This window comes from Gasterosteus aculeatus, chromosome 8 (assembly GCF_964276395.1).
Source record: "Gasterosteus aculeatus chromosome 8, fGasAcu3.hap1.1, whole genome shotgun sequence".
NCBI lineage: Eukaryota > Metazoa > Chordata > Actinopteri > Perciformes > Gasterosteidae > Gasterosteus > Gasterosteus aculeatus.
Genome location: NC_135695.1, coordinates 21,110,477 through 21,133,256, shown reverse-complemented (window position 1 = coordinate 21,133,256; position 22,780 = coordinate 21,110,477). Strand labels below are relative to the sequence as shown.

The following is a 22,780-nucleotide window of genomic DNA, read 5'->3' as shown; positions in this document are numbered from 1 at the left end:
AAAGGAGCAGTGGAGCATGGGAGTTGTAGTCCTCAAAGTTTGGACTTTGTCTTCTGACAGTTTGTCTTCTGACAGTTTGTCTTTCTTTGTTGAACTAGAACGTGATGTTGGAGGAGGGGCAGGAGTACGCCATCATGCTGTACACCTGGAGGAGCTGCTCACGAGCAATACCACAGGTAACCACTGGTACCACAGGTAACCACTGGTACCACAGGTCACCACTGGTACTACAGGTCACTACTGGTACAACAAGTCACTACTGTTACCACAGGTTACTACTGTTACCACAGGTCACTATTGTTACCACAGGTCACTATTGTTACCACAGGTAACTACTGGTACCACAGGTAACCACTGGTACCACAGGTAACTACTGGTACCACAGGTTGAATACTCCCCTGTAGCGTCTCCTTTGAGCTCTTTAATGAACGCTGATCAGCATGATGGTTTCCCAGAGAGAAAAGGGTTCACAGGCTTTCACACCTTTTTTTAAACATTCCTTCCCGTCTCAGGTGAAATGCAACGAGCAGCCCAACCGAGTGGAGATCTACGAGAAGACGGTGGAGGTTCTGGAGCCAGAAGTCACCAAGCTCATGAACTTCATGTACTTCCAGGTGAGTAACAGTCAGCGGTGAGGCTGTTTCCCCGCTCACAGGATGCTAACCCTCCCCCCCCCCCCCCCCTCTCCCCCAGCGCACGGCCATTGACCGTTTCTGCGGTGAGGTCCGGCGTCTCTGTCACACGGAGCGCAGGAAGGACTTTGTCTCGGAGGCGTACCTGCTGACCCTCGGGAAGTTCATCAACATGTTCGCCGTGCTGGACGAGCTGAAGAACATGAAGTGCAGCGTGAAGAACGACCACTCTGCCTACAAACGGTATCCAGCCGGGCGCCGTGCGTTCACACGCGCCGCTCACTAGAGGGCGCCGCGGACGCATGAATCATTACACTTCTACTTAGCTGTGGTCGGCGCTGCGCACTGCAGCCTCCTGTGGACAGAATCAGTATTACAACAACAAACTGGTTTTCACAGATGGTAAAAGTAAAGGGATACTGCTAATACTGTTAGGAGGATTTTCCCTCATGAAAAAAGCTTTGTACAGAGAATAATATACATTTTCTCTAGGATTTAGGCCTAGAATTTGAGTTTATCAGGAGAAACATATAGGGTCGATGTCTATGAATTATTCAGCCTGAATGTTTGAAATAATAAACTTGGCTGCCTTCTTCCAGAGCGGCTCAGTTCCTCAGAAAGATGTCTGAGCCGTCATCCATCCAGGAGTCCCAGAACCTGTCCATGTTCCTGGCAAACCACAACAAGATCACCCAGGTTGGTCAGATGATCTCCATTCGGTTCATTCAACGCTACAAGGACAAAGACGCAAGATGAGCTACGGCTCTTATCTGTTACAGATGGCGACATTTGTGTTTGAACCATGATTTTACATTAAAAACACACTCGCTAGAATGTAGCACAGAACAAATGATTAAAGACATCCTGAGGGATTTACAGAATTAATCACAGGGGACTTTTGGGGTGAAAGGTCATGAAAAACTGTGTCTTTATATTTAAAAAAAAAAAACGCGATTCCAATTTAACATGAATCCGTTGTGTGCAGTCTCTGCAGCAGCAGCTGGAGGTGATTAACGGATACGATGAGCTGCTGGCCGACATCGTCAACCTTTGTGTTGAGTACTACGAGAACAAGATGTACCTCACTCCCAACGAGAAACACATGCTGCTCAAAGTAAGCACGTCGGCTCCTGTTTGGCTGTTGGTGACCTTTGGGGTCCACATGCACGTAACCCCTGTTTTCCCCCCTCCCAGGTGATGGGGTTCGGCTTGTACCTCATGGACGGAAACAGCAGCAACATCTACAAACTCGACGCTAAGAAGAGGATCAACCTCACCAAGATCGACAAGTTCTTCAAGGTATTGAAGAGACGCACGATGTCAACTGTTCTGTCAAGTTGTGTTGATTCATCACAGTTTTCTTTATAAAAGTCTACTAGAGGTCTGACAGACGAGCCGCACGGAACCGTGTCCGGTTCAGGGACGTTATGATGCGTTGAGGCTCTGCTCCGTGAAAGCGAGCAAATTTGATCTATGAAGCTTAAGTGAATCCTGTTTTTGTTTCCCGTACATGTGAAATAGATATTATGGATCAATAATAAGCCATTTAACTTCCTAAAACCAGCTCTAAACATATTATAATATATCATTCAAACTCACAATGACAATAAATCCAGTTTCCGCATCCGATCCGTAGCGACCGTACGGTGTTGATCCGTGCGTTTGATTCCTCGTTCACAGCAGCTGCAGGTGGTCCCTCTGTTCGGGGACATGCAGATCGAGTTGTCCCGCTACATCAAGACAAGCGCTCACTTCGAGGAGAACAAATCCAGGTGAGAGGGGGAAAAACGATTTGGTCATTATTAAATTAAATAATTGGTAATCAGGAGCTACTTTCTTGTATTTGTATCAAACGCATTTATGCTAATATGTAAGTTGAAGTTTTAACGTACTCAGTTGGTTTGTCTTTCCTAATAACGAGAGTCTGGTTGCTGTCTGTCCGACCCTGCAGGTGGACGTGCACGTCCATTTCCAGCAGCCCTCAGTACAACATCTGCGAGCAGATGCTTCAGATCCGCGACGATCACATGCGCTTCATCTCGGAGCTCGCTCGCTACAGCAACAGCGAGGTCAGTGTGACGATCCGCGGTGCTCTGAGTGACAGATGGGATCTTCTTCTTCTTCGGTTTCACTGCGGTAGATGGATGCACTTCAGAGTGAATCAGTATTCTCTCTCTCGATTTTTCGATTTCTCTCTAGAACGATTCAGTCTTGATTCAGAAAAGTTAATAATCGGAATAAAAAATAAAAAAAAAGTCTCGCGGAGCGTGAACTTCCTCGCTCGCGAGGTTAGTCTCTGTTCGCGCTCGAAGGTGTTTTCTACACGCTCGCTGTTGTTCTTTCTGACAGTAAGGGGGCGGAGCCAGTCACCATGGTCTACAAACCGCGTCTGTGGATTGGCTGGAGTGACGCATTCACACAACTATAGAAGAAGCCCATTTCCGCACTGAAGGAAGGGGATAGAAAGTCGAAATTATGAGATAAAACAAACGCCCCCCCTTCGGTAATCGTAGTGGAGCGTAGATGACAACCAGCTACAACCATCATTTACCATCATTACCGGCACATTAAGAGCAACGCGTCCAGCTCGCAGACCGGTCCGTCAGTCTGAATCTGAATATCTTGCCAACTTTACCGAACTATGGAGGATCCTGCGCAGATCTTACCTCATTATTTCCATTATTTCCATCCAAAAAGTGGATCCGTATTGAAAGTTGGCAAGATATTCACAGATTTGGACTTTTTTCCGGTATTTTACAAATACGGACCGGTCTGAGACTAAGCGCAGCTTTTTCTTTATTTAAAAGAAAAATGAATCTGTTTTAATATATTTTTTACATCGGCTACTTCCATATTGTGTTGAAATGCAAGCTGCGTTGGTTCTTGCATTGTTGATAGAAAATCACATTTGTGACAAAGACTTTTTTTTCTCTTTATAAAAAATTAGAGAAGGTAATTCATCTGTTGATTTTCTTTAATTATCAAATAAAGTAGGAAGTGATTAGCAACCTCTGAGTAGCAAACTCAGATTTGAGAAAATTTAGAAAATCGAGATGAATCGATAATCGGTTTAGAATCGAATCGTTGACCTCTGAATCAAAATCGAATCGTGAGGTGCCAAGAGATTCCCACCCCTACTTCTCTCACATATGAGCGCTTTTAACAGAATAAATACGGAGATGAAGTTCATCCCACCACAGACGTAACAAGCTCCGTGTGGTTATCAGACGTCTCAGCTGTGACGAAACGTCTTTGTCACATTTGGGTTTGGCTCCGACGTGTGACTGACACATCAGATTGAAATGTGGAGAACAAAGTCACTTCAATCATCAGTTCCTCTTTGCTGCAGTTACATTTCACTCATTAAGGCTTCGGTGTGTGTTTGTGTGTGTGTGTGTAGGTGGTGACCGGGTCGGGGCGTCAGGAGGCCCAGAAGACGGACTCTGAGTACAGGAAGCTGTTCGACTTGTCGCTGCAGGGCATCCAGCTGCTGTCCCAGTGGAGCGCTCACGTCATGGAAGTGGTGAGGGAGAAGAACACGCAGTTGAGACAGAGGAGTTGGGAGACGCTGTGCAGCATCGTGGGGATCTGCTTGCTTGCTTCTTGATGTTGGTGCTTTAAAATCCCTCCCAGTACTCCTGGAAACTGGTTCATCCGACCGACAAATACTCCAACAAGGAGTGTCCCGACAACGCCGAGGAGTACGAGAGAGCCACCAGATACAACTACACCAGCGAGGAGAAGTTCGCCTTGGTGGAGGTCAGTGGCGGCTCCGCTCCGTCGTTTATTCCAAACCCGCCAGTTCGCCCCGGTTAAACGCGGCGCTGCTCTGCAGGTGATGGCGATGATAAAGGGCCTGCAGGTGCTGATGGGACGCATGGAGAGCGTGTTCAACCACGCCATCCGGCACACCATCTACTCGGCTCTGCAGGACTTCGCTCAGGTGACGCTGCGCGACCCGCTGCGACAGGCCATCAAGAAGAAGAAGAACGTCATCCAGAGGTACGCCAGCGAACGCCGCCTTTTTTTCTTCTCTCCAAGGGGCAGCGTGTAGGACTGAGTGACTCTACCTCTACGGGGAAGTTGCAGAAAGCAGAGCAGCACCGTGAGCCTCAGCTCAGCCGAGTCCTTTTTAGGGGAAGGAGTTTAATGTTTATTTTAGTACAACCAGAAGGTACTTTCACCAATGCACTGCTCGCCCCACACGAGTAAACCATCTGTGTGCAGCGTCCTGCAGGCCATCAGGAAGACGGTGTGCGACTGGGAGGCTGGCCGAGAGCCGCACAACGACCCGGCGCTCCGCGGAGAAAAGGATCCAAAGGGCGGCTTTGACATCACGGTCCCGCGGCGAGCAGTCGGCCCCTCCAGCACGCAGGTCTCTGCTCGCTACGCGCCGCTCGTTCCCGCCTGATAACGGGGGCGTTTAAAGGCGTCTGAAAGTCAACTTTAATGCGCCTCTTGTAAATCCCAGGGCTCCTCTTTTTTTATTGGCATCCCTTAAATTGCATAAACCGCACCGATTTATCAGATTAGAGCTCCGTTCCAAGAACTAATCTGTATTCCAGGTGCAGAACCATGAAGCTAACCGCTCACGTCTGTGTTTCATCTCACCCAATCAACAAGCGGGGGTCATGAAAGCGGGTCAGAGTGTGTTGCTCTCTGAATGTGAGCGAAAGGAAAGGATTCGCTGTGATGCACAAAACGCCTCCATTCTATTCAATGCAATTTTATTGACTTTAAAGAAATTAGGAGTCAGGACTTTTTATTCTTTTGTTCAATTGTTGCTCTTTACCTCCCCGATGTCTAAAAAGGTCACATTAAGCCTTAAAGGATCCACGAGGCCAAAGGAGGACTAGTGTCCTAGTGAGGACGTCGTGGAAGATTCACCAGAGAGGCGTTCACTGACCTGTTTATATATCAGAGAACAAAACGTTTGCATCCCTTCAGCTTGTGTTAAACGCTGTCGACTGGAGGTTAAACCCTTCAGTGACTCACCCGCCGTGTCCTGCTGTCCCGTCCCTGCAGCTCTACATGGTGAGGACCATGCTGGAGTCTCTCATCGCAGACAAGAGTGGCTCCAAGAAGACTCTGCGCAGCGGCCTGGAAGGCCCCACCATCCTGGACATCGAGCGCTTCCACCGCGAGTCCTTCTTCTACACGCACCTGCTGAACTTCAGTGGTGAGCAAAGCAGCTGTGACGTCTCCTGTGATGTCATGTTGTAATAAATCATTCTGACTACTATAAGAAAGTGAAAGAGTTGCTGTCCTGACAGAATAGGGTCCCCATGCTCGTTGTCTGACAGGAATCATGAAGTGAAACGTTTTGCATGCTGATGTAACCTCACTAGAGGACTCCTGTCCTCCTCCTCCTCTTCCTCCGCGCAGAGACCTTGCAGCAGTGTTGCGATCTCTCTCAGCTCTGGTTCAGGGAGTTCTTCCTGGAACTCACGATGGGCCGCAGGATCCAGTTCCCCATCGAGATGTCCATGCCCTGGATCCTCACGGACCACATCCTGGAGACCAAGGAGGCCTCCATGATGGAGTGAGTGTGTTTCATTTGGTTGTTCTGGGCAGACGTCTCCGCCGCTTGAGTATAAGCAGTGGACGCGGTCCATCGGGACGTCCCCGTCGGTTTGTTGGCGCACGTTAAGAAGCCTCCAGTTTGGTTGATTGCTGGAAAACGGCCAGTGGACCATGTTCACAATGTCTACGGAGTAAGTCAAGTAGAAGTAGAGTCCTCTGTGCGGGTCGCTGGAAACTGCCATTTAAAAGTTTTTTTTTTTAGTTTTTTTTATTCAATATTCTAGAAATTAGGATTAACTGTAAATGTTGTCATGTGAGTTCTGCATCTTTCCTGCAGGATTATGTTGCTAATAGCGAGGCAGGTTTTACATTAAAGCATTAAGCACATCAACCGGCTTGGATCATAAGTGCTTTGCTTCAACTGGTCGACCCCCCCCCCCCCCCCCCCCCAAAAGAGTCTAATCCAACATCACGTTGTAATGTGGATATGTACAGTACCGGTTGAACATTCGAGAGAGAGAAACTCTTGCTTTCCTCCCCTGCAGGTACGTGCTGTATCCTCTGGATCTGTACAACGACAGCGCGCACTACGCGCTCACCAAATTCAAGAAGCAGTTCCTGTACGATGAAATAGAAGCTGAGGTAATTCCACCCCAAACAACGAGGATCGCTGTGCTGAATCCATCCGTCCCCTCCCCCAAAGTACAAACCCAACTCATGCTGTTAAACTCGAGGATTTCACACATTTCAAACTGTTCAATCACTGTCGACAAGAAATGCCCCATTAAACCACAACGTTTGATCCCATTGCGTTATTAAATAAGTGTCTGATCAGACTTGAAATCTAAGGACACTAAATTAAAATTCTCCTGATATTTATTCTGACGGTTAATGAATGTTGTGTTGTTGTGACCAGTGTCGATTTAAACCTTTCGTTGTTTCAGGTGAACTTGTGCTTCGACCAGTTCGTCTATAAACTGGCTGATCAGATATTTGCGTACTACAAGATTCTAGCAGGAAGGTGAGTGTATATATTTATTTATAATACATTAATAATACAGACATAAGTTTCCTGCTGCTTCAAGCTTTGCTGTGAAGTAGGAAAGTAACACCTTTCACTATAAAAGTGAATACTGTCATTGTCGTTGGGTTTTGGTCTTTCCGGAGGTCCTTGAACACCCCACGTGTGACAAAGGGGGCCGGTAAAAACAGCGGAAACAAAGTTGCGATATTTCATCGGAAATGTTTTATTCTACACGTCTCATTTAAAACGGCCCAAATAATTCACTGTGACTCGACGCGGAGCCGCGTGCAGAGATTCTGGACTCAAAGAGCCGTCCGGTGACTCGACTCCTTCTCGTCTCTTTTCCAGTCTTCTGCTGGACAAACGTCTGAGGGCCGACTGTAAGAACCAAGGCGCCAACATCCCGTGGCCCGCCTCCAACCGCTACGAGACGCTGCTGAAGCAGCGCCACGTCCAGGTGAGCCGCGCGGCGAGTCCCTCTGACCCCGCCCCCTCTCCCCCCCTCCCCTCACTGACGCGCTGTGCTCCTCAGCTCCTCGGCCGCTCCATCGACCTGAACAGGCTCATCACGCAGAGGATCTCCGCCGCCCTCTACAAGTCTCTGGAGCTCGCCATCAACCGCTTCGAGAGCGAGGACCTCACCTCCATCATGGTGCGTCTCCGTTTCCGTTTCAATCCAGCAATATCTGCTGTTGCGTGCGGTTGGGGCCTGTTTGTCATTGTGTGTGTGTGTGTGTGTGTGTGTGTGTGTGTGTGTGTGTGTGTGTGTGTGGTTGAAAAGGAGCTGGAGGGCCTCCTGGACATCAACCGCATGACTCACAAGCTCCTCAGTAAGTTCCTGACGCTGGACAGCATGGACGCCATGTTCCGCGAGGCCAACCACAACGTGTCGGCGCCCTACGGCCGGATCACCCTGCACGTCTTCTGGGAGCTCAACTACGACTTCCTGCCCAACTACTGCTACAACGGCTCCACCAACAGGTGCGCTGCAGAGCTGCTGCTCCCCCCCCCCCGGAGGCCCGATGAGGCTCTCCTTTCACTCCTGATGGACCTCTTGTCTCGCCCCCCCAGGTTCGTGCGCACGGTGCTGCCGTTCTCTCAGGAGTTCCAGAGGGACAAGCCGCCCAACGCCCAGCCGCAGTACCTGTACGGGTCAAAGGTCAGGACCCTCTCCCTCCTCCCACGACCGGCTGTTTGGTTTTGGTTTCAAAACGGACGGGGTTTCAAAATGTCCCTTTGATAAGAATGAGGCTAAAGACGTATTTAAGTGCAAAATATCTCAATTCTAGATTTGTTTCTGGTGAAGAAATCTTTTGTTCACACTTTTCAAACATTTATTAATAATTACAAGTGGAAACCCGTCACAGTGGGAATGATTTATTAAAAACAGGGTAAATAGGAATAAAGCGGCAACAGATGCTATCGGGCGGTTGAACCTTTGCTGCAGTTTAAGGACTTTTGTGTTAAAATATCAACGGATATCGGTGTTTCTCAGGAAAACATTCGGATTCCTTACTGACAAAAGTCGTATTTTATCGAGTTCACGGAGGTAAAAAGTAATCGCGCTGCGTGTTTGATAATTAAATAGACTGCTTGTCTATTAGCATCCGCACAGTAGAATAGTGTTTATTTTTCGCGAGTCAGGGGGCTTCGAGTTTCATCAGCGGATTAGAAAGCGCTCAGGGGGCGGAGCAATGCTTCGATGACCTCAATCCCGTGGAATCGCGCCGGCTGGTTTCCAGGCGGCTTAGCGCCCTCATCTCGTGCTCCTGGGCACCCACGTGGCCGCCCGTCGGCGCCGAGCGGAGGAGGCGGGACGGCTGCAGGGCGGCGCCGTCCTCGCTGGGCCGCCTGGTGGCGTACGGGCGTCCGAATCCCCCGCCGGGGGGCCAGGAGACGCGGAGGCAACCCCACAGCAGGATGCCGGCGATGACCAGCAGCAGCGCGCAGCAGGTCAGCCACACCCCCACCGCCAGCTCCCAGCCCGCCCGGTCGTGGGCCTCGCCGCTGTCGCCCGGCGTGCTGAACATCTGGCACTGGTCTTGCACCGGATTGGCCGCCTGGCACGTGACGCACAGGAAGTAGGCGGTCTGGGGCAGCAGGTTGGCCAGGTGCGCGCTGGTCTGGCTGACGGGGATGCGCTCCTCGTGCAGGAAGCTCTTGCGCTTGTAGCCCTTCATCAGGCTGTTCCAGTTGGGGTCGTACATGACGCTGTAGAAGGTGTCCAGGCAGCCGGGGGACGGGGGCCAGCTCACCCGCGCCGAGGTGGCCGACACGTTGTAGACCGCGACCCCCATGGGGGGAGGGGGCGGGGGGGGGGGGCGGGGCCGCGTTCCCACCACGGGAACCTGGAGAGGAGACGCGTGTGTTTATGCGAGCAGAGGTCATGCTTAATAAGACGCAACCAGCTGTTACCAAATTCGACTTAACGCTACTTGTGCTGTTTAACATCTTAATGGAGGAGGAATTAAGTCCCATGAATTGTGAGGCGGCTCTGGCTGAACGAATGTTTGCTTATTTAGTCGGAGCATCAGCGGCCAAACCTACGACACCGTCGGGTCCCCACAGTGGTTCGGGTGGGATTTCCTCCGCCCCCCCCACAGCAGCGTATTAAGGGAAAGGAAGATAATAATTATCCTGCCATGAGGATAATCCCAGCAGGAGGGACACGCAGCGAGCGCGCAGATGTTCAGCATCACGACGTCATGCGGACGCTCATCCGTCACCTGCATGCGGGACGGGTGGGGTTCTGAGTAATAAAACTTAGAAGATAGACTTTCTATTCTAACTGTCCAGGTGGAAGATTTAAGGCAGATTCGAAGTACGCACATCTTCAAATAGACATTTTTACACTCTGATAAAACGCAACAGAGAAACTGAGGTTCCGTCTCATAAAAGTCCGTCTTTCACAGCTGCTTCTGATTCGGTGAAGCGCTTTTTAATGAGGACAATAATGAGTCGTCCCTTCAGAAGTGTGACTTACCGGAGGAGCCGAGTCAGCGCGCGTTGGGCGTAGAGACGTCCGGTCCCGGTCCCGAGGATCAGGCGCTGAAGGCTGCTTCTGCTGCTGCGGGACACTGATCTGTGCGTCTGTCTTCGTCTCCGCTGTGGGACACGGATTGGTCTGTCTTTGTCTCTGCTGCCTCACTAGAGGATGTAGCTGGATTAGAGCAGCAGCGAAGGGAGGGAGAGGAAGCTGAAATCTGTCACTGAGGATTTGACAATAACAGTCAAACGTCCAAATGGGTCATTATGATTGAAAAAAACAACAACTTTGGCATAGTAATCATTTTTTATTATTTTAATAGTATTATTAATTTTATTTTAATTTTGAGTCCAATGTGTTGGACTGGTGGATGTTAAATTAATAAATACAAATATTTAACTAATAATAAAATAAATTAATTAAACCTAAATATAATAAATGATTAATATATATTTTTTTAATTTTAATTAATTTTAAAAATATCAAATGTATGATCATATCTAAAAGATTACTAAAAAACAAACTGCAAAACCACAATATTTACATTAAAATAAATAAAAAAAACTTTTTTTTTATTTTGAAATATTTATTTAAACAAGAAAGGCCCATTGAGATTAAATTTTTCAAGGGAGACGTGGACACAATTTTAATAAAAAGTTTGTTGTTTAATTGAGGGACGTTTGTTGTTCATCCAATCGCCGAGACGTCCAGTTGGTGAGACCATCTGTGCGTTTGTCTCTCTGAACAGCTGCTGATGAGTTGGTCTCAGGATGTTCATGCTCCCCAGAGGATGAGCCCCCATGATGCTGCTCGCATCGATGCGTTTACTAGTAAACAAAAATACGAATCTTCAAATCCGGGCTCTTGAGTGTCTCTCCACTGCCGCCCTGCGGACAAAGTCCTTTGATTTCATGTCCCATAATCCAACAGGCCGATCCGAGTAATAAACAGTTTATTACTCTTCTAATCTGCGCTGAAGCTGCGTGATCCAGTAAATCTGAAGGAAAACACCTGAGCGCCCCCTGGTGGTCGGCGATGTGATTGTAGTGTTAAATGCTGAAAGGTTGAACAAGAGAGAATAAAAAATAAAAAATATAAAGTAAGTTTTGATTTTGATATCCAAACATTAATCGTGTGAAAGTGCTGCTCACTCCCTGATGCATCATCATCATCCTCATCTCCTCTCGCCTCCATGCAGACCTTGAACCTGGCGTACAGCAGCATATTCAGCACCTACAAGAACTTTGTGGGCCCCCCCCACATCAAGGTCATGTGCCGCCTGCTGGGCTACCAGGGCATCGCCGTGGTGATGGAGGAGCTGCTGAAGGTGGTCAAAAGCCTGGTGAGTATTGCAGTGAGGCGGGTGGATGGAAAAGAAAAACTTTGCAACGGTCTTTGAACACATCATTTGTGAGGAAAACCAGGCTTTAGAATTATGATATTCAACCCAAAACAAATGACTTCCGCCTTGGATTTGTAACATGTAAAAAAAAGTTCTCAAAAAGATCTCAATTTTAATCAGCTCTCATGATGGTTATTTATTTTTATTATTACTGGTCTCCGTCTCTCCTGCAGCTTCAGGGAACCATCATGCAGTACGTGAAGACCCTGATGGAGGTGATGCCCAAGATCTGCAGACTCCCCCGTCACGAGTACGGCTCGCCAGGTAACGGAGACCGATCGATCGATCCGCCAAAGCGCGACGCTGATGGAACAGAATGTTCAATACTTTGATTACATTGTATTGAAATCCTTTCGAGAAGTGTTGTGAAAAAAAGAAAATCTCAAATCGCTTCAGAACATCTTGGAAGGTGTAATAAGAAGCTTTTCACCACAGCAGCCGTTTTCATCCTAAGCGAATGAGACACTGAGAGGACATGTCCCGTGTTCTGCGTCCAGGTATCCTGGAGTTCTTTCACCACCAGCTGAAGGACATCGTGGAGTACGCCGAGCTGAAGACGGTGTGCTTCCAGAACCTGAGGGAGGTGGGCAACGCCATGCTGTTCTGTCTGCTGAGCGAGCAGAGTCTGGTACGCTCCCCTCTCGGGCGCCAACGCGCGGCCCCTTCAGTTCAGCGCCGTGCAGGATGCCGTTTGACTCGTGGTTTCACTCCTTCTCCCAGTCGCAGGAAGAGGTGTGTGACCTGCTGCACGCCGCGCCCTTCCAGAACATCCTTCCAAGAGTCCACGTCAAAGGTGAGCGCGGGAGAGAAGCCGCTGAAGCGTGGATATGTTCTCTAGTGAGGCTCGCGGGGGGAGTTACCTCGGGGTTCGGATACGCCGACGGTTTGTCTGTGATTAAAGAAAATGTTTAATGTCACGTCCTCGCCGCGCTGTGTGCAGAGGGGGAGCGGCTGGACGCCAAGATGAAGCGCCTGGAGGCCAAATACACCGCCCTGCACCTGGTCCCCCTGATCGAGCGTCTTGGGACTCCTCAGGTACGGCCGGTCCTACAACACCCAAAGGTCGCGAGTTTAGAGCCGTCCTGAGTGGACGAGGCAAGCGGGACGTCACCCAAAGTAAAAATGAACTCTAATCAAATGAAAACACATCTCGAAAGGGTTCAAGGGTCAAGAGACCTGTCAATCACTGTGTAGCCCCGCCCTAAAGCCTGCCCGACTTTTTGACTCAAAATGAGAATCAACTGCATTGACGAAGACTTAGAACTGAGACCATAAACTCATGTTTACTGAGGGAATAAATCAAGAGTCCTTTCTCATAGACGTCTATGGGACCAGAGTCGCCCCCCGCTGGTCACTGCACAGAATGCAGCTCTCGCTTTCCTTTCCAGCAAATCGCCATCGCTCGCGAGGGCGACCTGCTGACCAAAGAGAGGCTGTGCTGCGGCCTGTCCATGTTCGAGGTCATCCTGACGCGCGTGCGAGGCTTCCTGGACGACCCCATCTGGCGGGGCCCGTTGCCCAGCAACGGCGTGATGCACGTGGACGAGTGCGTGGAGTTCCACCGTCTGTGGAGCGCCATGCAGTTTGTGTACTGCATCCCGGTGGGAGCCCATGAGTTCACAGTGGAGTGAGTGAAGCAGCAGCAACGCACGCACGCACGCACGCAGAGAGAGCGGCGCCTTGACCCGCAGAACCCGCTCTGTCTCCTCAGGCAGTGCTTCGGGGACGGCCTCCACTGGGCCGGCTGCATGATCATCTCCCTGCTGGGTCAGCACAGGCGCTTCGACGTCCTGGACTTCAGCTACCACCTCCTGAAGGTGCAGAAACACGACGGCAAGGACGAGGTCATCAAGAGCGTGGTGAGCGGGCCGCTAACTATCTTCTTGATTTAAAATGATCGGATTTCTTGACGTGTCCATGGTGCAACTCAATCTGGTAGAAAGTTCAGATGATTGAAGGGCTCTGATGGTATTTTGACTTATTGAAGCAGCTTCAAACGGGACACGGTGATCTACACATTGCACCACATTGTCACTTTGTTTCCCTGCAGCCCCTGAAGAAGATGGTCGAGAGAATCCGCAAATTCCAAGTCCTCAACAACGAGATCTTCGCCATCCTGAACAAGTACCTGAAGTCCGGAGACGGAGAGAACATGCCGGTGGAACACGTCCGCTGCTTCCAGCCTCCGATCCACCAGTCGCTCGCCAGCAGCTGAGGAACGAACGTTGCTGCCGCGCCGCTCTGACCAACAAGAGACGGCGGGGCCTCGTTTGCCTTCATTACTCCTTTTTGTATTCACACGTGCCTTATCAGAAATGGGATGAACTATTGTGTTTTATACTGGCAGAGCGCTCTAGATGTCGGGGGGGGGAAATTAGTTTTATCAGCTGAGTATTTAAGGGTTTGCAGTGGTGGAACCAGAACAGGTGGAGGGATCATTTTCTACTGTCCAACATGCATGCTAAACATTTTAAAGGAAAAAGTAACCGCTCATACTCGTGAAAAGCATTTATTCACTGTGCCTTGTTTTAATCATTTTAATTCAATAAATATGTAACAAATCTGTTGGTTCATCGAGAGCTTTTGTGTTTTTGCTACAAAAGAAAAGTTCAGAACAAATTCCAACAAAAGATGTTTTTTTTTTTTTTAACTTTCAAGTATCACGAAAACTCAATCATGGTGACTTTTTAAATCCAGTCTATATATTAAACCCGTTCATCATTGATTGATAGAAAGTAATCAGTGCATGAATATGTAGATATAACGGAACATTTCTTTTAAAAACAACAGTATTTACAGCGCTACGGAGGAATTAAGTTCCAACTGATGACCAGGTCAGTCTGAGAGAAGTAAGGCAAATCAAACGTTAATTACAATCCGCTGGTCCGTCTCCAGTCCCACCAATGTCCCCGTCCCCGTCCCCACACAGTTGATTGTCAAAAGGTAAACGTAACTGCCGCAGCCGGTCAGCTAAAAGAAAAAGACTTCAATGATCGCACAAAGTCATCGCCCCGTTCCTCCTGGAGACGCTTTCGAAAGGCGGACCCATCTCCATGTCCTCGGGGGACTCGCCGCGCAGCAGCTCGTAGTGGGACGCCGTGCCGTTGGCGGCGGCGGGGGACGGACGCTCCTCCTTCCTCATGGACACGGCGAGGGACGCCAGGCTGACGCTGACGTCCTTGAAGGCGTGCAGCAGGAAGATGCCCACGATGATGGTGAGGAAGCCGCTGAGCGTGCCGATGACGTCGGCGGCGCCCATGTGACCCCACTCCTTGAACAAGATGGCGGAGCAGCTGAGCACGGACGTGGTGAAGAACACGTAGTAGATGGGCGTCACCAGCGAGGTGTTGAATATGTCCAGGGCCTTGTTCAGGTAGTTGATCTGCGTGCTCACGCACGCCACCAGGCCCAGAAGCAGGATCCACGACAGCGGGTTGCTCGCCACGCTGTGGCCGGCGACCGCCTCCTTGATGGCGATGCCCAGCCCCTTGACGCAGGACACCGAGAGGGCGCCGATCACCGAGCAGATGGTGATATAGACCAGGATGTTGGTCTGACCGTGACGGGGAGCCACCACGAAGATGAAGATGAGCGCCACGATGATGACCAGGGTGGCGAAGATAAAAAACCCTAAAGGGGGAGAAAGGCGGCGTTTTACGTTTTATGGCGGCGCTTCGTTTCCACAGTTACCGATACCGGAGTCCGGTCGGCTGCTCACCCGGGTCCACCAGCTTCTCGGCCATGTGCTCCAGGCTGCTGATCTCCTCCTCCTTCGGCGCGTGGATCACCATGGTGGTGGAGCCCAGGATGCTGAGCACGCAGCCCAGCTTCCCGTGCAGGTTCAGCCGCTCCGTCAGGAAGTGCGAGGACAGCACGGCGCTGCGGAGAGAACAGACGCTTTGTTAACCGCGAAAGAAAGGAGCCGGCGGCGTGCCGTCCTGCCTCCGAAATGAGCCGAATCTTCACCACCGCAAACTAAAGACACACCTCTTCAGACTAACTGTAGACCTTGGAAATTGTACTTATAGTGGCTGTGATCTGTAGCAAGTTGTAAGTTGTCTGAGTTTGTATCCTTATGGTTGAAATGGACGTATTGTATAAAGCGTAAAGTACAGTTCAACGTACCTGACCAGCACGCTGAGTGCTCCCAGTGGGGTCACCAGGGTCGCCGGAGCAAAGGCGTACGCTGCAAAGTTAGCCGCTTCACCGGCTCCCACTGTCAGGAAGGGGGGGGGACGCATGAATCACGGCGGAGGGGGTCAAGTGTACCAAGTACAAAGCGAAAGGCGCCACCAATGCAAACATGGGTTTGGTTGATCTGCAGCGCGAAAGGCACCTGGGAGTCATGTGGTGGTTTGGCAGCATTTTACATGAACAAGTGGCGCTAAAACTTACTGAATGAGACATTAAAAAAAAGGCTTTTTGCTCATCAGCACTTTAAGTACGGAGGTTACTTACTTGATAGTAAACCCGCCCACCAGAGCCATTCCTTTAGATATGCATGGCCACCTTGGCCTGGAGAGCAGAAAAAAAAAGAAGAAAAGAATTGAACTTATTTGAATAACACGCAAACAGCTGATGTATGTAAACACGGCGCTGCTGGACAGGAAGCTGCACTGAAGGTCGGCTGAACGGACTCAAAGTTCAGACCCTGAATTAAAAAGCTTTTACTAGAAAATATGCAGAAAAGACAGATGAAATACTTTCAATAAAAACATTAAAGGCCGTGTGTGTGTGTGTGTGTGTTCTGACGCGGTCATCAAATCAGGTGAGTTTCATTGCAAAGAATCACATGGAAAGCACCACTTTTGTTTCCTGATGGGGAAGTTGAGCGTGTAGGACGACAAAACACAATGAGGTCGTTATCAGCCGACTGGTGTTGCACAAGGGCAGCAGGGCGTGCCGTGGCTCAGGTGCGATGCGCCTTACCCGCCCGCGTGGAGCCCTTCCTGGCCAGCCGCAGGAGTCCTTTCTTCTTGAGGATGAAGCTGCCCCCGATGAAGATGCTGGAGCTGACGGCCAACCCCAGGCCGAGGTAGAAGTCGTACTTGCCCCGGTCCTGACCCATAGCGAGGCTGTACGCGTGGTCGCGGTCACTCGCGTTCACCGCCGGGCGGCTCGGACCGGACGCCTGAGGGAAGGGTTCAGAGATGTGATCAGCTGGTGCGTATGTGGCGAGTATCCGGCTCCGGCGACCCACCGGAGGTGTGAGGGAGAGGAACACCATCGTCTAAACGTGCGGGAGGAAACCCGCACAGCGAAGCGGCAGCCGACCCGAGGAGCGGCCAATAGTACGAACGCGAGAACTCAGGAATTCATGACACGCCTGGGGAGGTTACAGTAGACGCCACGCGGAACCGGATGTTCCACAATAAAAACGAAACGTGGAAACTGGGACTGAATGGAAAAACATATGGAGAACAACGCCTGCTTACAATTAAAATAGCAACACATTAAAAGTTGTAAAAAAAATATGTATAGTTAATAAAACACATAACGAGATGGAAAATTTCAAAAAATGTAAATGTAATAATGCATTAAAAAGGGAAAAGGTCACCAATGTCAGAATACAAATTAAAAAATACTTAAAACACATAAAAATGACACTTGATTTTAAACTATTAATACAAATAGAAAATGTAATGAATAAAACTAAGGAAATACCAGTCACATCATAAAAATACAGATAAAATAAAATAAAATAAAAAAGGATAATGGGTAAAACTCATGATATAAAGATGGAAAGGAACACCCGCCCCATATTGAAATAAGATATATTTTTTTAAAGGTATAATTTGAATATGCAAACAAACCCCACTCGGTGATCATCGCAGTGAAACATATAAACGATGCATTAAATGTAGCTGGAAGAGTTTCAGCTCCTTAAACGTTAAAGGCGTTTAGCTCCAGGAGCTAACGACACATCGCTAACTAGTTCCGTAGCTCTGGGGCGGAATTGACAAGCAACCCCGATCGGATTTGGCTGCTGGGAACTTCCGATGAACCAGCAGCAGACCTCCCGGCTTGTTGACCAACCGACCGGCGCACGTCAGCACGTCCTCCCCGGGGAAAGCAGCACCGCGGCGGCTCCGCGGCGGTACAACGTGGATCACTTCAGCCGCATTTCTACTGCGAGGCTGCCCCTCGTTGGCCGCGTTAGCTCGAATTAGCCCGACAGCTAGCTGGCCGGCCCGGCCGGCCGAGTCGGTTAACGTAAAACGTGAAGAACGCGAGCGCCGGTCCGTTTCCCGGGTTCGGGACGTTTCGACGCGGAGTTCAATACCTGTTCGAGAGGTGGCGGTCGGTTCCCCCCCGACGAGAACAAACGTGTTAGCAGCTAATGTTAGCCAACGGCTAGCCTACTTCCGGGTTCCGTGGCTAACCATCGCATAGCTGCCGCGCTGTCCGCTCCGCGACTGCCGCACTGCGAGCTTCTTCTGCTGCTTATCAGGGAAGCGGCGGCCGCTGGTCCGGAGCTCCGCGGGTCCAGAACCACACAGGTGATCCGCACCGGAAGTGGAGACAGAGGCGTTTTGTTGCAGTAATTCCTCGCGTTAAGTTACAGAGTAATAAACTACATGATCAGGAATAGAAGACCGCGTTAGAACAAGCAAAATGAGTTTATATTACGCAAACCTCGTTCATGTTTTTATGTGTGTGAATTGGTATTCCATCTACATTTGTATAGTTTATTATTTGAAATGAATGTACATTTTTTAAATGCAGTGAGGACATAATTTATTGTTATTCAGTTTTCAATCAACTTTGTGTTTCAAGTTTCATCGTTTTACATTCTAGCAAAGAAAATGCTTTTAGGGCGCCAGTAATATTCCAATGTTACTTTTTTATATTGCATCCATTAGTTAATCAAATTTCTGCTAATTTACTACTTAATTTGACTAGTATGTTTATTATATTAGGCACTTCATGTTTGTATTTCTGTCATACAGTTTGTATTTATTTGTATGTTAACAATTCTGACTAATCGTAGAAATCCTGTGAACCTGTTTATAATACAGATGTATAATCCAGAATCTAAATCCCATTTTGGACGGTTTCACATCCAAACAGAAACGCAAAGTGTCCACAGAACTATTAGTTTATATTTTCTGTATGAGCTTTAAAACACGTCCATTTAGTTAAACGCGGGTTGACTCCACTTCTAAAGGAGGCCACTTCTAAAGTTACACTGAATTATTCAGGAAACACTGAATAAGTAAAAGTGTGTCTGAGGAAAAAAGGGCCTGAAGCTCAGAGGAAAGTACAACACAATTATTCTGTTATTTATCCAGCAAACAATCCTTTTAAGCCTCTTTGATGCTTTTCACAATATATAAAAACGTATGAAGCTGATAAATGAAGTGCTCTCAGAATGATTCAAGAGGAAACAAGTTTTATTCTGAGTGGTGTTAGTGAGTTATATATTAACTAAGAAATGTTCCACATGTATCTGAGAGGAGATTCAAGTCTTTTAAATTCCTCCTGTTAGTCGTATGAGTGTTTTCATGTTTTATCCGGCTTTAACTCTTAGTTTGTCTTTCTGTCTTTCTTTCCTGTTCTTTCCGTTTTTGCTGCTTTGTCCGGTTTCAAGGTGCCGCATAAATAAAGTTAGAACTCCTCGTCACTCCGTCTTCTTCGTCGTCCTCCACGTGACGGAAGCCTCCTGCGAGATGCGCAGTAAAACGACGCCGACGCACACCGTGGTCAGGCCGCACAGCATGGCCGCCGCCCCCGCCGCCGTCAGCGCCGTCCACTCCTTGAAGAGGAGGCCCGAGGCGACGGTCGCGCTGGACGTGAACGCCACGTAGTAGATGGCCTCGAACACGTTGGAGCTGAACCTCTCCAGGGCCTTGTTGATGAAGAAGAACTGGAGGAGGACGCTGACGGCCAGCGTCGCCAGCAGGCCCAGGAAGAGAGGCAGCGCCCCCGGCTCCGCCCCCAGCACGCCTGGGGCCACCAGGCCCAGCCCCTTGCTGCTGGGCACGGTGAAGCTTCCCAGGAGGGAACAAATGGCCACGTACACCATGACGTTGGACGAGCCGTGGGCCGGGGCGATCCACGCGATCAGCACCAGCAGCAGCAGCACCAGCAGGAGGCCGTACGCCACAAACACTGCAGGGGGGAAACCACGCCACGTTCATTCAAACCGTTTGCATATGGAGGGGGTTTGGCTGTGGGGCGGGCGCATGAGAATAAACACAATGCGATGGTGCCAAACGTCATTTCAAATAAAAAAAAACAATAGTCCAGAAAAAGTTCCAGTGCACACAAACATTAGCAAATCGAATGAAATGAAACAGACAAAGGTTGATCCGGTCACCTGGGTCCGACAGCCCCGCCTCCAACTCCAGCCGGGACGTGACGGCCGCGGCTTTAGGGGCGTGCATGACGAGCACCACGGAACCGCAGCAACACAAGACGCAGCCGAGCTTCCCCAGGATGTTTAACTGCTCCCCGAGGACCCGCGAGGCCAGAACGGCGCTGCAAAACAACAACAACAACAACAACTTATTCATGGCGGCCCGAGAGGATCAAGCGTTCAGTCGCTGCTCGATGTCCCGGTACATCAGGACTAACCCAAATAAGACTCCGAGGGCTCCCAGGGGAGTGACGATCACGGCCGAGGCCACGTTGTACGCCAGGAAATTCCCAATTTGACCGATAATCACTGATGAGATTAAACAGGTGTGTCAAAACATTTCAGGTACGTTGGGGAGACGTAACGTGACGTAAGAGACGATGCACTCAATTCAGAATGTGATTTCTGGTGTTGGTTGAGGGTTCATGTGCAGCCCAGTTTTTTTACTGTAAATGTTAAAACAACCACTTATACTTTAAAAGGATTTAAGAAATATCTGAAATTGTGTTTTGACTTAAAAAATAAAGTTATCTGGAAAAACTATTTCTCTCTATGTCAGTTTGACTATAGGAGACAATAGTTGGATTACAGAATACTGAGATTTACCGTATATATGCTGTCCAGTTATTAAATATGATATATTAAATATCCGAGTCGATAGATGGCGCAATACTCACTGGCCAGTGTGCCGCTCCACCACACCACATCTGTGAGGTACGAGCATCCTGAGGACAGAACACAGCAGCAACTTTAGTCCTACAAATAAAATACATAAATATATATACAATATTTAATCATAAAGAACCTTTTATTTGCAGGAAGAAGTGCCTCACAATAAAAATGACAAAAATATTGCTGCCATACAGAAATAAATCAAGGAAATAAAAAAAAGAACAGAAATTAATAATAAAAACAATAATTTTAAACTTAAAAAATAATATATAATAAATATTTACTTCAAAGTAAAATTAATTATATGATAAAATAAACAACCGGCATGAACAATTATCATAAACTAAACCTCTGATTAATGCTTAAAAAAGCATTACTTGTAAATAGAAGTAATTAGTAAAATAGAAATAAACACAGAGATAAATAATACTACTAATATTAACGGAGAGGTATTTCATTTCCTGCTTCGGTATTTCACATCCAGAGGCGCTGGTCTCCGCAGTTTGAGGACATACAAACAGCAGATTATTTGAGAATAAGAACATTGAATAACGCGCAGGACGCGTCTACCTCTGTCGCGGGACCGTAATATTCCCTTTTTCTGAAGTACAAAAGTCGAGCCATTGATGCAACTAGAAACTACTGCAATCACCACCCCGGAGACCGGAAACGAAACACTGGTCTGTCCCGCCTCGGCCGCCATTTTCACCGTCTATTAGAATGACTTATTATGCTGTCATAAGTACGCTGCCCGGTTTAAGGAGTTTGGACCCGACACCGGGACACTGCGCATCAAACACTGCGCATCGGGCACCCGGCAGCACCCGGTGGGTGGAGTCACCGGACGAGACGCGCATAGTGCGCATGCGTCGACAGGACTGTCAAAATAAAAGTATCGGTGCAGGTCGCGTAAAAAATAAAGAATATAATAAATAAATATAATTACAATATATCTATATATGTATATAAAGAAAACCACGACACTAGCATGATGATGTCCAATGTGACTGTTAAAGATACAAAACAGGAATAGTACAAATATTCCAGGGGATATGTTCGGGATTTAATGACTTTGAAATGTTAAGTACAGTAAATTGGAAATGATGAAATCGATGATTAAATGAACATCAAACACCATATGAAATATGTAACTGCATTTAAATATAACATGTGAATAAATGCACTGTATGCACTGTAATAAAACATCTGTGAAATAAATACTCTCCACAAAAAAATCAACTAAAGCTATATGGTGAAATAAATGCACTATATAATGAAATCAATTACTTAAACTATATCAAACATGTTACCCTTCATGTAAATAAAACATCTGGGAAATAAAACCAGACTTGCTGGGACTCTTGGTGCCGCTTGGTGGACGGTTCGATGTCCCGCCTCGAAATCCCGAAGAAACGCACCTTTTGCAACCCCGGGCGGAACGAGTGGGCGGGCGTAAACTCGGCGGCGGTCCCCTCGCGTCGGAAAGCCCTCCCCAGCAGGGTGCCGCGGTGCAGATCAACTGCACTAACCTCCCGGTGACGACTATGGTGCCGAGCCTCGTGCCCCAGTCGGCGACCCGTCAATCAAGTCCATTACGAGCGTCTCGTTAATGCGGCGGCGAAGCAGCTGAGCGGACGAGAATAGCTCGAGGAGACGACCCCGCAGGTAAATTAAACACGTTACAACGACGTGACATGTCACCGGCTGTGTAGCTAACGTCCACCGGGATATCGCGTCTTGTTTTGGGTTCGGCGTCGCGCCCCGGGAGCCCGCGGCACCGTTGGCCCGAGTGATGATGCACGTCGGTGGCCCCGGCTTCGCTAGCTGGCTCGCGGGCTAGCTAGCTTTAGCCGCGCGGCTAACGTGGACGTTCCCCTTGCGTTGTGCGTCGGCGAGCGTAGTTCTGCTGTGTCAGTGTGTGTCCGTGTGCGCGATATTATCCTGCCGGGACCAGCGTTCGTCATCACGGGCATCGAAACCTGGTAAACACCTCGACGTGAAGGTGAACGGCGACCGTGTCCTTGCTAGCATGGAATGCTACTCTAACTGACGTTACGTTTGTGGATAACGTTTTACATCTTTGGCCTTGTGAATCAAGCTAATGCAAAAGTAACGTTGCACGTTGCACGGCGCTGGTGTTGTGCGGTGTAGGGGGGCGGATGCGTGTTGCACGTTGATCCAG

General features: G+C 48.8%; 5 protein-coding genes and 1 long non-coding RNA gene across 15 annotated transcripts in view; 3 read left to right on the top strand and 3 right to left on the bottom strand.

Moving 5' to 3' along the window:
- The window catches only part of cyfip1 (cytoplasmic FMR1 interacting protein 1), a 20,238-nt gene extending 6,108 nt beyond the window's left edge, over positions 1 to 14,130 (top strand). The window contains exons 4-31 of the mRNA XM_078108719.1: positions 99 to 176; positions 513 to 614; positions 694 to 875; positions 1,232 to 1,328; positions 1,618 to 1,746; positions 1,827 to 1,931; positions 2,313 to 2,404; positions 2,584 to 2,701; positions 4,033 to 4,155; positions 4,266 to 4,391; positions 4,468 to 4,634; positions 4,860 to 5,007; positions 5,658 to 5,811; positions 6,018 to 6,174; positions 6,701 to 6,797; positions 7,100 to 7,176; positions 7,528 to 7,636; positions 7,712 to 7,831; positions 7,961 to 8,160; positions 8,251 to 8,338; positions 11,364 to 11,507; positions 11,741 to 11,831; positions 12,065 to 12,195; positions 12,288 to 12,360; positions 12,508 to 12,602; positions 12,956 to 13,194; positions 13,279 to 13,426; positions 13,618 to 14,130. Of these exons, the coding sequence (XP_077964845.1) occupies positions 99 to 176; positions 513 to 614; positions 694 to 875; positions 1,232 to 1,328; positions 1,618 to 1,746; positions 1,827 to 1,931; positions 2,313 to 2,404; positions 2,584 to 2,701; positions 4,033 to 4,155; positions 4,266 to 4,391; positions 4,468 to 4,634; positions 4,860 to 5,007; positions 5,658 to 5,811; positions 6,018 to 6,174; positions 6,701 to 6,797; positions 7,100 to 7,176; positions 7,528 to 7,636; positions 7,712 to 7,831; positions 7,961 to 8,160; positions 8,251 to 8,338; positions 11,364 to 11,507; positions 11,741 to 11,831; positions 12,065 to 12,195; positions 12,288 to 12,360; positions 12,508 to 12,602; positions 12,956 to 13,194; positions 13,279 to 13,426; positions 13,618 to 13,782 (3,555 nt within the window). The 3' untranslated portion in view covers positions 13,783 to 14,130. The remainder of the gene's footprint in view (positions 1 to 98; positions 177 to 512; positions 615 to 693; positions 876 to 1,231; positions 1,329 to 1,617; positions 1,747 to 1,826; positions 1,932 to 2,312; positions 2,405 to 2,583; positions 2,702 to 4,032; positions 4,156 to 4,265; positions 4,392 to 4,467; positions 4,635 to 4,859; positions 5,008 to 5,657; positions 5,812 to 6,017; positions 6,175 to 6,700; positions 6,798 to 7,099; positions 7,177 to 7,527; positions 7,637 to 7,711; positions 7,832 to 7,960; positions 8,161 to 8,250; positions 8,339 to 11,363; positions 11,508 to 11,740; positions 11,832 to 12,064; positions 12,196 to 12,287; positions 12,361 to 12,507; positions 12,603 to 12,955; positions 13,195 to 13,278; positions 13,427 to 13,617) is intronic.
- Positions 8,708 to 10,280, bottom strand: fndc9 (fibronectin type III domain containing 9). Its single transcript, XM_040183434.2, is given in 3 exon segments — positions 8,708 to 8,994; positions 8,997 to 9,527; positions 10,163 to 10,280. Coding segments are annotated over 2 exon segments (627 nt in total). The 5' UTR covers positions 9,477 to 9,527; positions 10,163 to 10,280; the 3' UTR covers positions 8,708 to 8,847.
- Positions 14,061 to 18,114, bottom strand: nipa2 (NIPA magnesium transporter 2). Its single transcript, XM_040183426.2, has 6 exons — positions 17,851 to 18,114; positions 16,497 to 16,698; positions 16,026 to 16,082; positions 15,693 to 15,783; positions 15,286 to 15,446; positions 14,061 to 15,197 (listed from the first exon to the last, which is right to left on the bottom strand). Exons 2-6 carry the CDS (start codon positions 16,633 to 16,635, stop codon positions 14,554 to 14,556), a joined length of 1,092 nt encoding a protein of 363 aa, XP_040039360.2. The 5' UTR covers positions 16,636 to 16,698; positions 17,851 to 18,114; the 3' UTR covers positions 14,061 to 14,553.
- Positions 17,541 to 20,534, top strand: LOC144411495 (uncharacterized). Its single transcript, XR_013468683.1, has 2 exons — positions 17,541 to 18,067; positions 19,159 to 20,534. It is a non-coding gene; the product is annotated as an uncharacterized LOC144411495 (long non-coding RNA).
- Positions 18,944 to 22,511, bottom strand: nipa1 (NIPA magnesium transporter 1). Of its 2 annotated transcripts, none has more exons than XM_040183431.2 (5): positions 22,017 to 22,511; positions 20,604 to 20,651; positions 20,145 to 20,235; positions 19,888 to 20,048; positions 18,944 to 19,679 (listed from the first exon to the last, which is right to left on the bottom strand). In XM_040183431.2, coding segments are annotated over exons 2-5 (744 nt in total). In that variant the 5' UTR covers positions 20,605 to 20,651; positions 22,017 to 22,511; the 3' UTR covers positions 18,944 to 19,188. The 2 variants fall into 2 exon arrangements, with proteins under 2 accessions (XP_040039365.2, XP_040039362.2); XM_040183428.2 differs by lacking the exon at positions 22,017 to 22,511 and adding an exon at positions 21,169 to 21,436.
- The window catches only part of herc2 (HECT and RLD domain containing E3 ubiquitin protein ligase 2), a 39,039-nt gene continuing 38,280 nt past the window's right edge, over positions 22,022 to 22,780 (top strand). For 5 of the 9 annotated variants that reach the window (XM_078108717.1, XM_078108716.1, XM_040183417.2 and 2 more), the window contains exon 1: positions 22,022 to 22,263. The gene's annotated coding sequence lies outside the window, so the exon portion shown is untranslated. Of the gene's footprint in view, positions 22,264 to 22,335 lie in introns of those variants that run through there. The other 4 variants (XM_078108718.1, XM_078108714.1, XM_078108713.1 and 1 more) reach the window with 3 other exon arrangements.